General features: G+C 32.4%; 1 protein-coding gene across 4 annotated transcripts; it reads left to right on the plus strand.

Moving 5' to 3' along the window:
- Positions 1–9,027: 9,027 nt before the first annotated feature.
- On the plus strand, positions 9,028–12,542 carry LOC107824415 (AT-hook motif nuclear-localized protein 20). 4 transcript variants are annotated; one of them, XM_075228367.1, is made up of 4 exons: positions 9,028–9,878; positions 10,109–10,494; positions 10,595–10,626; positions 12,186–12,542. In XM_075228367.1, the coding sequence occupies exons 1-2, from the start codon at positions 9,365–9,367 to the stop codon at positions 10,486–10,488; spliced, it is 894 nt and encodes a 297-aa protein (XP_075084468.1). In that variant the 5' UTR covers positions 9,028–9,364; the 3' UTR covers positions 10,489–10,494; positions 10,595–10,626; positions 12,186–12,542. The 4 variants fall into 4 exon arrangements, with proteins under 4 accessions (XP_075084468.1, XP_075084469.1, XP_075084470.1 ...); XM_075228368.1 differs by lacking the exon at positions 10,595–10,626 and having other exon boundaries at positions 12,241–12,542; XM_075228369.1 differs by lacking the exon at positions 10,595–10,626 and having other exon boundaries at positions 12,244–12,542.
- The last annotated feature ends 1,241 nt before the right edge of the window (positions 12,543–13,783 follow it).

The raw sequence follows: 13,783 nt of genomic DNA on the forward strand, positions 1-13,783 counted from the left end.
ATCAAAATACTGATCCGGGTCCGTTTGCTTAAAATATTGACCGAAATCAACTTAAGTGAGTTTTAAAGCACTATTTCATACTTTAATCCATTTTTCACATAAAAATATTTCGAAAAATTTACGGACTGCCCACGCAAGTTGAGGAATGCTAAATGGTGCTATTCCAGGTCTCAGAGCACATAATTGAATGTGAAATTTAAAGATGACCTATCAGGTCATCACAGCCAACTTCCCGATGATACAAAGATGTGCCACCAACACTACTAAAAATGCACATTTTTGACCGAAATATTCCGACTGAAAAAAGTAGTCGGAAATTTTCGACGAAATCGGTCGAAAACGGCATAAAAATATATTTTTTAATTTTTATTAATGTTTACGGCGGATATTCCGTCTACATCCGTCGCAAAATTTGGCGTAAAATACCGCAAAGGCATTTGCGATCGATTCGGTTGGAAAAATAAAAAATAAAAAAAGATTACGACCGATTCGGTCGGAAAAATAAAAAAATAAAAAAATTGCGACCGATTCGGTCGCAAAAAATTATTAAAATGAGGTCTCACTTCGTTGACCTCATTTGCGACCAAATCAGTCGAATCTTTTTTATTTTTTTAAATTTCTGACTGATTCATTCAGAAATAGTTTTTAAAACCCCCGACCCCTTCCTTTTTTCTTCCTTCTCTCTTTTCTTTCTATCTTCGCCGGAAACCCCCTCCCCCGAGCATCGCGGTGCTCCGACGACATACCTCTTTCTCCAGCGGCACCTCTCTCTCTCTCTCTCTTCCCTCTCGCGGTCCGTTTTCCCATCTCCTTTCATTTTTTCTTCTTTGTTTCCATTTTTTGCTAAGTCTTATAGAGAAAAATACATTGTTTGTTGAAATTGGTGTTTGTAATTTTTATTTTTTCACAGTATCTTTGTTATCAAAACTCGAAAAGTCACAAAGAAATAATAGTGGAACAAGTTTGGGATGATTTTCTAAGAACGAAGAGAGTAAATTAGTATACAATTTTTTATTTTTTGTGCAACTAATTGTTATTCTGTATAAGGTAAAATCGGTTCGTGTTAAATACTCGTATAGTATAGCGACACGTGAAAACAGAGACAGACGGAAAGCGAGACATGTAGAAACCAAGACCGGGGGCAACAACTTTTATTGGCACCCGGAAGCCCCCCGAAGGGAATATTGCTAATGAAGACAAATGAATGCCTGCCACCCGATAACATTCAATAAAGAATATTCTGCAGTATTAAATACATAGTCCGTTATAGAGAATTTTGGCATTCATAGCTTGCCGTTACACATTCTTCAATGGCCCTCATAGTTGTCATTAAGAGAGACTTGATCCTAGAACCTTGTTCCCTATGTGCAACTATAAATAGTGATTTCAACATCCATTGTAAGGTACGAATTTTCTGACAGACTTATGCTACACATTATTCTAAGCTCAATAGCACTTTATTTCTTGTGTATTGATATTCTTATTATTTTCCTTGGAAGCTCTGCTCCCAAAACCAAGTTATTTGCCGTCTTATCTCGATTTCAATGCTAAATCTTGTATTTTATTTAATTTATCTATTATTTTGGGATCAAATCGATTCGCTTGTCTATAAACCGCGTACACATTCAACTATACCATTTTACGGATAAACAATATGAATTTCAACATTAATTTGACTATGCGAATATATATACTCCTCCAATATATGCTCTAAAGAAAAATAAACTATCATGATTATGTATTGCCTTATTTTGAAAGAAAAAAGGGATATCAATTATCCATTTAATCATCACAAGAATTGTATTTATTGGAGAATCAAATATCAATGAAATTGATCTTTCATCTCTTGAACATGTCCCTAAATTATTTTTTATTGATATACCCTTACATCAAAATCCTAGTAATACAAATGTGATAAAAGACAGTGTGTTTTATGTATTCCTTGTAATTGAGTTGCTCATCACAATAGGCTATGGTGGAGTGGTAAATACTGAATATTTATTATTTATGAAGCTATTTACCTGTTAAAGTCGGATATTTTTACGTAAATTTGAATTAATCAAACTTCAAAACAAGTATCGATTAATGAATAGGAAACTTCTCATCTCGTCTACCTTGAGCGGCTTCCACTTCCAAAGTTAACACCTAGAACTAGTTGTTCAAAGAATTTGGAATGAACCCCACTTGCAAGAATTGATCAATTGCTCGTAACTAGCAAATTTTTTTGATAATTTGTTTCTAATTCGTTATTAAATCGGATTAGTGATGAATTTTTTTGTTTAGCAACATAATTTGTCTGTCACTAATTCCTATTTTCTTAGTGTGAACCACAAACTAGAGGAGTATAAGCGCATGTATCTCCATACATACGTGTTCTCATTTCTATTCAAAATTGCTATGAATAAAATGAATAACTAAGGATGTGTTTGGTATGACGGGAAATATTTTTCGGAAAATATTTTCTCATCTTTTCACTATTTGGTTGCACAAAATAGTCTGAAAAATATTTTCCTATATATCATATTTTCTTGAAATTGGAGGAAAATGACTTCCCTAGAAAAAGTTAGGAAAATATTTTTCAAATACTCCACCTACCCTCACATATAATCCCAAACCCCTATAACTTCAATTTTTTATTTTTTGTTTTCGTTTTTCTGCGCCACCCACCCATCCCCCCCTGTAATTTTTTTTCTTTTTTGTATTTTCAATTTTCTGTTATCTAGTTTTTCATTTTTCTCCACCCCCCGCGCGTAATTTTTTATATATTATATTTTTAGTTATGTTTTTTTTTTATTTTTTAGAGTTTACAAGTTCGAAAGTTTATGAGTTCCAAAGTTATGAGTTCAGAGGTTTATGTATTTGAAAGTTTATGGGTTTAGAAATTATAGATTTTACGGGTTCGAAAGTTTGCGGGTTCAAAAGTTTAGCGGTTCAGAAGTTTATGAAATTTGTGGGTTCAGAAGGTTGTTGGTTCGAAAGTTTATGGCTTCATGTTTATTGTATCTAGATTATTTATGAATACTCTTGAGAAGTTATTTTCCTTAATTTGCGTACCAAACACCGAAAAATGAGTAAGATTACTAATTGTTTTCCAAGAAAATATTTTCTTGGAAAATATTTTCCACGAAAAAAAATTTCCGTTATACCAAACGCACCCTAAATCTTTTAAAGTGATATTACCTATTAGTGCTTGTGCATAAGACAAACCGACAAAGTTACACTATTTTCATGAAATTTAGTGGGCGCTGGGGTATTCCGAAAAAAAAAAATATTAGAGTTAAAATATTATTTGAAAATTAGAGTTGTTTTTGAAGTTTTGTGAGTGATTTAAAGTAAAAATTTTTCGAACCTCGTGAACGCATAATACTTTGTGCGCTGAACTTCCCTTTTAACTAGTTTATATTACAAGCAGAATTTCAGAAATGTCTCTGCATCAACATATCTGTAAGTGGAATAAAAAAAACTTTAGAGACTTTCAGCGGATTCGAGGTCTAAAAGATTATTCCACAGGGAAAATATTCGACTGTAGCAGAATTTAATTGATGCCTATTCAAGTTTGAGGAGCTCATAAATCCACGATTCTCTAGTTATTGAAATGGATCATGTTGTAGTTCTATATATGCACACTAGTTATTTATTTAACTCCTATCACCCAAAATAATGAAACTTTTTTTTTAAAAGAGAAAAATCATGCCTTTCTCTTTCACTTTCAAGAATGTCTTATCCATCAACAGAAAAACTTTTCCTGAGGATATATGTAAATACATTTTCCTCTAGGAGATTTATGCCTTTTGCAAAATTAGCAACAGATAATTAAACGGTAATAATTCCTTAATGTGGAATCCATGCATGATAGAGCTTCATAACATAGGACTTGCCTCAACTATATAAAGTGTTTCTTTCCTTTTAGGCAAGATCGAGTAACATATTATATATAATTAATATGTACCATAACAAGATTTAGTGCTCCCCTAACTACTTTGCCTATTCAAATATTTAGCGTTAACACTTTAATTAAAGTTGTTTTGGAATAACGATAATGTTGTCTACGTGTGATTTATAAGTCACAGTTTCGAATCACAGAATCAGTCAATAATACTTGTATTAGGGTAGACTGTCTATATCATACCCCATTAAGATATTATCCTTTTCGGAACCCTATGCCCGTCGAGGATGCATTACCTCTTTAATTGCCTCGACTAAAGTTTTTCATGAATACCAAATTAAAGTAAATATTTAACTATTATTTATTAGACGACCCTACTACTAGTGACTAAGTGATGTGGGACACGCATAATATAGTGCATCCTCCACTTTGGTAGGAATATAAGCTAGACAAGATTCATCTTTACAAATTTCAAGGCTCATAATTGATCCCAATAATAACAAAAATAACCCGCTAATTAACATATTACTCAATATTGCGAGAAATAATTAATATATTGTTTTCTCAATTCGCCTAGTATTTATTTCGCTACTTAGATATTCCACCCTTTTCAGACCATAAATTTTTTTACCCCGGTGATATTCTTACAAAAATCCTTCTACAAATTTAAGCGTTCCCACATGGATGGGATTGTTGAGTATTTTTATTTTGAGGTGAGGATTTTGTTATTTCCTGCTCGACTAGTACCAATAAAATTTAAATTATATATACTATTAGTGTAAAAGATTATTTATATAGTAGTCAATTACTATTTTTATAAGTTATTAATTAATGATTATCATAAATATTTATCTGTAAATCACCTGATATATCTGCAATTTATCCAGATATATACATGGACAATTGCCGATTTACTATTTGTTCCTTTTGTATTTCTTTTAAAGTTCCAATAACATCACTATCGCCCTTGATTGTTTTATTTTGCTTATAGAAGGGATGGATTTCAATTCTCGCAGATAAATTTATGAGAATTATAATGTTTCGTTATTCAAAAGTAAATATTAGATATTTGTATATGAAAAATACTAAAATTAGAAAACTTTCCCATGTTAAAATGGAAAAACTATTTATTTTTCTTCTGAAAGATTATCAATGAGTAAATTTTATGGGTGGTCATTCAATTTTTTGTTCATTTCCCAAAAATTATTTTTCTTTCTTTTGTACGTAAAAGTTATTCAAATGAGATAAATTCAAAAATAGCCAATTTTACAAGTGGTAATTAAAAAATAGTCATATTTTCAAAAGTAATCGAAATTTAGCAACTTTTCATGTAAAGATAAATCTGAACGAAAATACTGTTCAAAATCCGAAAAATATTCCAGTATGATATATTGGAGTTCCAGTGTATTATACTGGAACTCTAGCATATTATACTGGATTATACTAAGGCTGTCCAACGGGACGGGACGTCCCGTCCCGTTTCGGTCCCGTCCCGCGTCCCATCCCGTCCCGTCCCGTCCCGCTTAATTCTAAACGGGATGGACCCATGTTAAACAGGACACGGGATGGGACGGGATGGCCATTTCGTCCCGTTTGTCCGGTCCCATTTCGTCCCGTCTCGTCCTGTCCCGTCCCATCTCGTCCCATCCTGTCCCATCCCGCCTGTCCCGCGTCCTATTTTTTTGTGCATTATATACAAAAAAACTTATAATCCTGCTTTTGAAGGTTTTCCTAAGACCACTGTTAGAAATGATGTTTTTAAATTTCAAACCGAATATCTTTAGTATATTCGTTGTGTATTGTTTTACTTAGATTGTAAAGTACCTATCACATCTGATATAGGTCATAGTCCTAATGGTTGTGATTATTTAACTGTTACATGTCATTGGGTTGATCATCACTAGAACATGCAAAAACGTATTATTGGTTATAAATTTGTTGATTCAAGATACAATGGAGCATATATTGCAACTACTGTTCTATAAATTGTTGATTTTTATGGACTCATTGATAAAGTTTTAACTATCACCTTAGATAATACTTCTGCTAAGTGCTAACACAACTACAACAACTAGCTTAATGAAATGATTGCAAAATTAATCCAACTTATGCACCGACCATTAATGAAATAATTGCAAAATTTAAAAAGTATTTTTTCCCTATTCCCCAAGTTTATTTAATTTTTACTATACTTAATCCATCTTTAAAATTAAAAGGTGCAAATGGACTTGTTCGTAAAATTTATGAGAATTTAACATTTCAAAAAAAAATGAACAACTATCTCTCGAAGACTGTCAAGCTAACATATATTCTTATGTTAGATCAATGTTTGATAAATATAAATCTATGGAAACACCAAGTGGTAAAACTAGGGAAGAAGAAGAATACAATGAGATACTTAGCACCAGGAGCTATGACGGCATGGAACTCATGGAACATCAATCAACATTGCCAATTCAAGAATAATGTCCGAGAGAAATTATAGATAAGTTACAACTTACAACAAAGTTATATAGGAGCTTACAAATATTAGTATGATAATTTATAATTGGCTACTAAGAGGCCTAGTTCAAATAGAACCCTTCCTAGAAGGTGGCTGCGTAGAGCCGTAGATTAGGTGCTCTTCAAAAGAATTATATTTGTATGTGAGATTTGAAAGTTCTATTAATAAAATAAAAGGCTCTAAGCGTTGAATTATTTTTATGAATTGTCTTACACTCTTACTTAGTTACTTAGTGGCTTGAAATTATATTAAATAAATTATAACTCTATTATAAATTTATAATTACTAGAATATTTCATTACAAGTCTTTTGTTTTAATATTTTATAATTCTCTACTAAGTTTCCTAATTTTCGTTTAATTTTTAAGTTTATTAAATAACTCAAAAAACTAGTTGTTGCAAACTTTAAAAACTTAGTAATTGTCAAAAGAATAACGGTTCCCAAACTCAATGCTTAAATAATTTTTTTTTAAAACGACACTTAAGGCCCGCGAACCCGTCCCGTCCCATCCCGTCCCGTCTCGTCCCGTTTGTTAGCGGGACGGGATGGGCCTACCGTCCGTCCCGTCTCATCCCGTCCCATCCCGTCCCGTTCGTTAGCGGGACGGGATGGGACTACCGTTTCGTCCCGTTTGTCCCGTCCCGTTTCGTCCCGTTCTGCCACCGTCCCGGCTAAATATCGTCTCGTCCCGTTGGACAGCCATGGATTATACTAGAACTCCAGCATATTATACTGGAGTTCCAGTATAATAAACCGATCCAATATGATATGCTGAAAATTCAAACACAGGTATTCCAATCTCCAGTAAATTATGCTGGAACTTTCTGCGTGTTAGAGTTCCAGCATAATATGCTGGAAGTTTATATACAGGTACACCAATCTCCAGTATATTATGCTGGACCAGTCCGTGTTGCAGCAAAATAGTGGTTATTTTTTAATGACTTTGCAAACACTGGCTATTTTTTAATTACCAGTCAAAAAACTGACTAGCCCGTGCTATTTTTACCATTCAACTGTGTGTTCATTACCCAAAAGTTTTTTTTTTACTTTTGTTACACAAATTATTTTACTATGTTCTAGTTATCACAATAATCACTTTGACCTGATTTTACAAATCTTTCACCTCAAAAGTCTATTATGCCCTTGACATTATAAATCCTTCCATTTATGTAATATATTCGTACATTTAATTTTTTCTTAATATTAATTTTTAAGATATATAAGTAGTATTATTAAATTTGTCATTAACATTACCATGAACAAATCTCAAGTCCACGTTCTTAATCATAATCAACGAAATATATTTAATAAAAATTAAAAAAGCAAAGCTCATTGATTTACCAGTCAAGCCATACCCATTAATTTAATAAATAAAATATTCATATTTAACAAAATGACATATCAAATTAATACTTTTAAATAAATAATATTAACAGATAAAATATTAAAAAAACTTAATATTAAACACAAATATATTTGAAACTTTTTAAAAAAAATTTATTGACTATAAAAAATAACATTTGTTAAACAAGTCTGTTTTTATTACATACTTTTAGCTAATGATAGAAGGACATATCACGATCGACCATCTCATCATACTTCTATATGATTATATATAATATGATGTTTAAGGTATATATATACCGATAATAGAAATTCTTTTACTAGAAAAGCAATTCACCTGCAAAAATTACCTAATATATCAACTTTAATATGAAAATGTAGCTATAATACATTATTTGTTCCAATTTATGTGGTAATATTTTTTTAGTTTGTTTAAAAAAGAATGACATCTTTTTAGTTAAATTTAAGTTTTTTATATTATTTTTAATGAGAAATTTTTTTAGTACACAAATATTATGAAATGTTTTAAGATTACAAATTTTAAAAGTCTTATAAAAATAAAAATGTAATGACAAGATTAATTATGACTACAAGTTTCAATAAAATTCCTTTTATCTCAAAACTCCGTATTTACTTAAGCTTTGTCACATAATTGAACCGATGGATTATACATTATAAGTTTACTTAACATAATGTTAAAGAAAATTATACGGTCAACATGCACAAAACATAAACTTATGTACAAACAAATACGTTTATACTGTCTTGGGGGCAAGAAAGAACGTGCAACCCACTACCTCACGCGCACAAGACCCCACGCACCAAACCCTAATTTCCAAGAGACCTCTTATCTCTTCAGCTCTCTTTCCCATTTCTCATTTCTCAAGATCACACTTTAACTTTGAGAATTATAGCTACTACCATTTCACCCTTTGACACAATTCTAATTTGTGTATCTTCGTGTGTTTGTGACTTGTGACAGCCCCCACCCACCCCATCTCCACTCAAGGGCGGATTTTGGGGAGGATCAAAAAATTAAGCCGTATATGTAGGTCAAAATCTGGTTTATACCTCTATATTTTATATTTTGAATCCTCTTAATAGAGTTGAAAAACATAGCTCAAGCTTGGGGTCAAAACATTTATAAGGTTTCTGGTTCATTTTCTATTGGCCACAATCTTTTTTAATTTTTTTAATATTTTGTTGTATTATTTTGAATTTCTTTAACGAAAATCATGTCTTCTCCACCGAATAAAACGAATATACTTATAAATCAAAGCTTAAAAAAAATATAAAGAGGAACCCACAAACCTTAACTCTTTCTTCTTGTTCCTTAATTATCATCATCACTCTCTCCTTTCTCTCTATTCCTCATCCCTCTCCCTTCTCTTTTTCTCATGATCATCTCTCTAGCTCTTTGCTTAGATCCTTAGTTGAATTTATCAATCTCCTTATTCATCCTTATCTCTTGCTCATTTAGTATACTATAAAATATAACAAAACCCCCCCTTTGTCTCAAAATCTTGAAATTTCACATAACATAGAAAATTCCAAGTTTTTCTTTAGAACTTTAGTATTTTTTTTTTCACTTGAAAACCCCATCTTTGAGCTTGTAACAAACTTATAACAATATGGCAAACCCATGGTGGACAGGCCAAGTAGGTTTATCAGGAGTTGATACATCATCTTCAGCTGGCTCGCCGGCACTCAATAAAAAACCAGATCTGGGGGTTTCTATGAACGACAACAGCGGCGGAAGTGGCAGTCACGACGAAGAAAGAGATCATAGCGACGACCCTAAAGAGGGTGCAGTCGAAGGAGCCACTCGTCGACCCAGAGGTCGACCAGCTGGCTCCAAAAACAAGCCGAAACCGCCCATTTTCGTGACTAGGGATAGCCCTAACGCGCTAAGAAGTCACGTTATGGAAGTTGCAAATGGTGCAGATGTAGCTGAAAGCATAGCGCAGTTTGCTAGAAAAAGACAAAGAGGTGTTTGTGTTTTGAGTGCTACTGGAACTGTAACGAATGTAACCCTAAGACAACCTTCTGCTCCTGGTAGTGCTGTCATGGCGTTACACGGCCGTTTCGAGATCTTATCATTGACCGGCGCTTTCCTCCCTGGACCAGCTCCTCCTGGATCAACAGGTTGTTATCTTGTGTGACCATCTCATCTAAAAATTTAATCCGATAAAAATTATGTCTTCAAGTCTCTTGTCTACCCTAATATCATATTCAATTGTATAATCTCATTTAAAATTTTAAGTTGTTAGAGAGCACATATTTAATTACAATACTAATTACGTTTTATCTCCGTACACCTCTTGTCTGTTTGATACTATATTGAATTGTGTGAAAATTTGAACTGTTTAACACAGGTTTGACTATATACTTAGCCGGAGGACAAGGACAAGTTGTGGGAGGAAGTGTAGTAGGGCCATTAGTAGCATCAGGACCTGTTATGGTGATTGCATCAACGTTTTCTAATGCTACATACGAGAGGCTGCCGTTGGAGGAGGAGGAAGAAGGCAGCGGACAGGCGGCACAAGGGCAGCTTGGAGGTGGTGGTGGAGGTGGATCACCGCCGGGAATGGGAGGTAGTGGTAGTGGAGGGGCACAGCAACAAGGTGGTGGTGGTGGTATGGGAGATCCATCTTCAAATATGTCAGTGTATAATTTGCCACCAAATTTGCTACCAAATGGTGGACAATTGAACCATGAAGCATTTGCTTGGGCTCATGGCCGTCCTCCTTTTTAATTAGAGGTAATGATAACAACAATAATTCAAGATAAGAAAAAAAGTGTGAGAACTTAGAACTTCTGTTAATTCCTTTTCATTATGTTGTATGGTAAAAATGGTGAAGGGCGCATACAAGATAAGCAAACGTAATTTGAGGTATTTATTATTTGTCTATATTTTCTCCTTGAATTTTGGTTCGACTTTACATGAGGTATAGCTTCTCTTACTTCGATTTTCTTCTCATAAAAGTCTCAAAAGTTGTGAGAAAATTCACACAGCAACTCAATATATAAGTTTTCCTTCTCAAATAATTCCAGAAAAAATGGAGAATTTGGAGAAAGAAATAGTTAAGGACAAAGTAATTTGAGTTTTTATTAGTTGTGTAAATTTTTCTTCTTGAATTTGATTCAACATTCGAAAAAGAAGAAATTTTCTTCTTCAACATGATTTAGCTTTTCCCTATGCTTCTCTTGTTCTAGTTCTCCTCATCATATTCTTGGTGTTTTCTGTTGATAGAGAAAACGATTAGAGTAAACTTCACACAGCAAATCATAAGTTTAATTCCTTACCTACCTATGGGTAAAACTCTCTCTCCTTTATAATGCCTTCCATTTTATGTTAACCTATTTCCTTTTCAGTTTATGTGAACCTATTTCTTTTTTGTTCGTTTCAAAAAGAATAACCCCTTTCTAAATTTAAAAATAATTTAGCTTAAACTTACAATTTTACCCTTAATAAGAAGCTTTTATAACCACACAAATACTCTAGCCTTTTGGACTACCCCTTTTTGAGTTGTTTAACACCACAAATTTTAAAAGTTTTTATTTACTCCGTGCTTAGTCAAACATTTTTCACATAAATTGAAACAATGAGTATTATTTTTTGCTCTTGTGGTTTATTAATATCCATAATAAATAGTAGTTCTCACCATTGCTTTTTTCTCTCGATATATAACATTTTAGGGTTTCTCTCTTTTTCTTTCCTTTTCCCTATGTTTTGTTCTTTGGTTGTACTTATTTCCTCCCAATACTTCACCAATTATAGGTGTTCGACTTAGTTGTTCAATCGTTCTGTGTTTCTCTTCTGTTTTATTGTTTATTTGAAAGCTAAGAATTAAATTTAGGTTTAAATCTAGGTATATCAGATAATATTATTCACATCTACTATCTACTATATAAAAAATAAGATACTTTTAAAGGATAAAGATTCTTAAAAACAATCATTTCAAAGTCTCACTCATGCCAACCGAGTTAACTGCAATAAAAAAAATCATATATAAAAAATGTACAATAAGGGTACTACTTAAATCTAATTGATGTGGTTTATTTATATTATAAATATAAATAAATTCAAACAAGATTCCTGCCTTCTCATTTTAGTACTGAAACATTGTGTAACAAGTCTATTTTCCTGCAAGTACGTAGCAACTAACTATTCACGTTGAATTTTCTGTATTGAATTTCTTATTGTATTAAATTAAAAAATGTCTAGTGTTTGATATAGTGTAGTTTTTACAAGCAGTGTGAATAATTTAAAGAAGTAATTCACGAATAAGTCAAGGAGATTCAATACCTAATATATATGAAAAAATAATTTTTTGATACCCCCTCAAGCTATGTGGCTCTGCCATTGCATGCAAGTAGCAACTCCATTATTCATTTAATTTCTTATTATATAAGAAACCAAGTGTTTGATATGGTAATTTTTACTAGCAGAATCTTAGGAAATAGAGTTTGCTGAATTCATGGAGAGATGGTGCTTTTGATGCAGCAGTAGGAGGAGGAGCAGGACCAGGACCAAGACCAAGTAGAAGAATGTGGAGTATAGTGTGGCTCTCTCTCTCCCCCTATTCTAGATCTGAATTTCTGGATCTTATGACAAAAACCTGTCTTCTTTTGTCAGTTTGACAATAAATGGCTCCATATAGCTATACCTATCTATATAAGAGATCATCCTATTATTCTGTTCCTTTTCTTTATTAATATATTTTCATAGTATTGACATTATCATGTTTAAGGATTGGAACACAAAAGATTGAAGTGAAAGATAAAGGTCACAGCTTTTTGTATGCATATCCTTGATACATGCATGTACACACTCACTCTTGTACATTCATGTCTCTTCAATTTAACCTAGCCTTTAATAGTAATTAGTAGACTATTTTTTTAACCATCTGGTATTCTTGGAACTCACTAATCCTAGTGCGGGTTGGGTTGGGTCCAGGACGGGTAATGCAAGAATGGATAAATTATCCGATCCGGCCCATATTTAATATTGATAAAAAATAGGTTAACCGGCTGATAATATGAATATCCATATTATCCATGGCTTCTTGAACATGATCACTTTTGGGAGAATATAATTCATAGTCTCCCAACCTTGAGGAACCCCCAATCTGAGGATTTACAAATGTAAAAGTTAAACCCATTAGTTATTTATTTTGTAAGTGGATAATATGTTTCTTATTTATATTTGAGCCGTTTTTTAAAAGTTCATTATCCAATTCATTTTTTAATGGATAATATGAATGAATAATTATTTTCTTTTATCCATTTTGCCACCATTAAATCTGACTAATATGAATTTCTCCTTATCCGAGTTTCTTTAGTCACATGGTGTAAATCCAAAATCTTGTTGATGGTAATCAGTGGAGTATTCAAAGGAAAAAGAAGTCACATAATATATCTTTTGAGCTAAGAGCATTTGACAGAGCTTGCAATTTTAATTACTTAATTTCATCAGCTTCATGTTGGGCAAACGGTTTTACTTTAATTTGCATGTGATTCAGAATTCATGTTTAATTTTTACAGGCTGATATTGTAAAACTACTTTTTATTTTTTATTTGTCAAGTTATTTTAAAGATAATATTGTAAAGTAAGATTAGTAACATGGCAGATAGATGACCAGCTAGTTAGGCTATTACAGCAAGTTAAATACATTAATAGTATACAATTATTACACAAGTTTACTGCATAGAATAAGTTAAATTCTTAGGATTAAGTGTATAATGGTCAACTCCATGATATTTGAAGAAAATAGTTGGGTAACTGTGTAAAGTTGGGTTTTAAAACATAGTCAGATATTCAATTAATGAACAGCCTGTAGAATATTATGTGAAAGAAATTTGAAACTTTAATTTTGTCAAAATGAAATTCCAACAGATTCAAGGAAGATATTTTCTTCCAAAAGAAAATATGAAAATGCATGGTGCCATCATCAATCAAGACTTTTAAACTACTAGGTCAGAAAAATATAAACTATATTAAAATAACAATAATAAAGCCTTTAATTGCTCGAGCAAATCCGTCGATT

Source organism: Nicotiana tabacum, chromosome 13, assembly GCF_000715075.1.
Source record: "Nicotiana tabacum cultivar K326 chromosome 13, ASM71507v2, whole genome shotgun sequence".
NCBI classification, from domain to species: domain Eukaryota; kingdom Viridiplantae; phylum Streptophyta; class Magnoliopsida; order Solanales; family Solanaceae; genus Nicotiana; species Nicotiana tabacum.

Bases quoted from the DNA above. Each gene is read 5' to 3' on its own strand.
- LOC107824415 (XM_075228367.1), top strand. From the start codon at position 9,365: ATGGCAAACCCATGGTGGACAGGCCAAGTAGGTTTATCAGGAGTTGAT. The intron at 9,879-10,108 runs GTTGTTATCTTG...TGTTTAACACAG, and splicing joins AGCTCCTCCTGGATCAACAG to GTTTGACTATATACTTAGCC.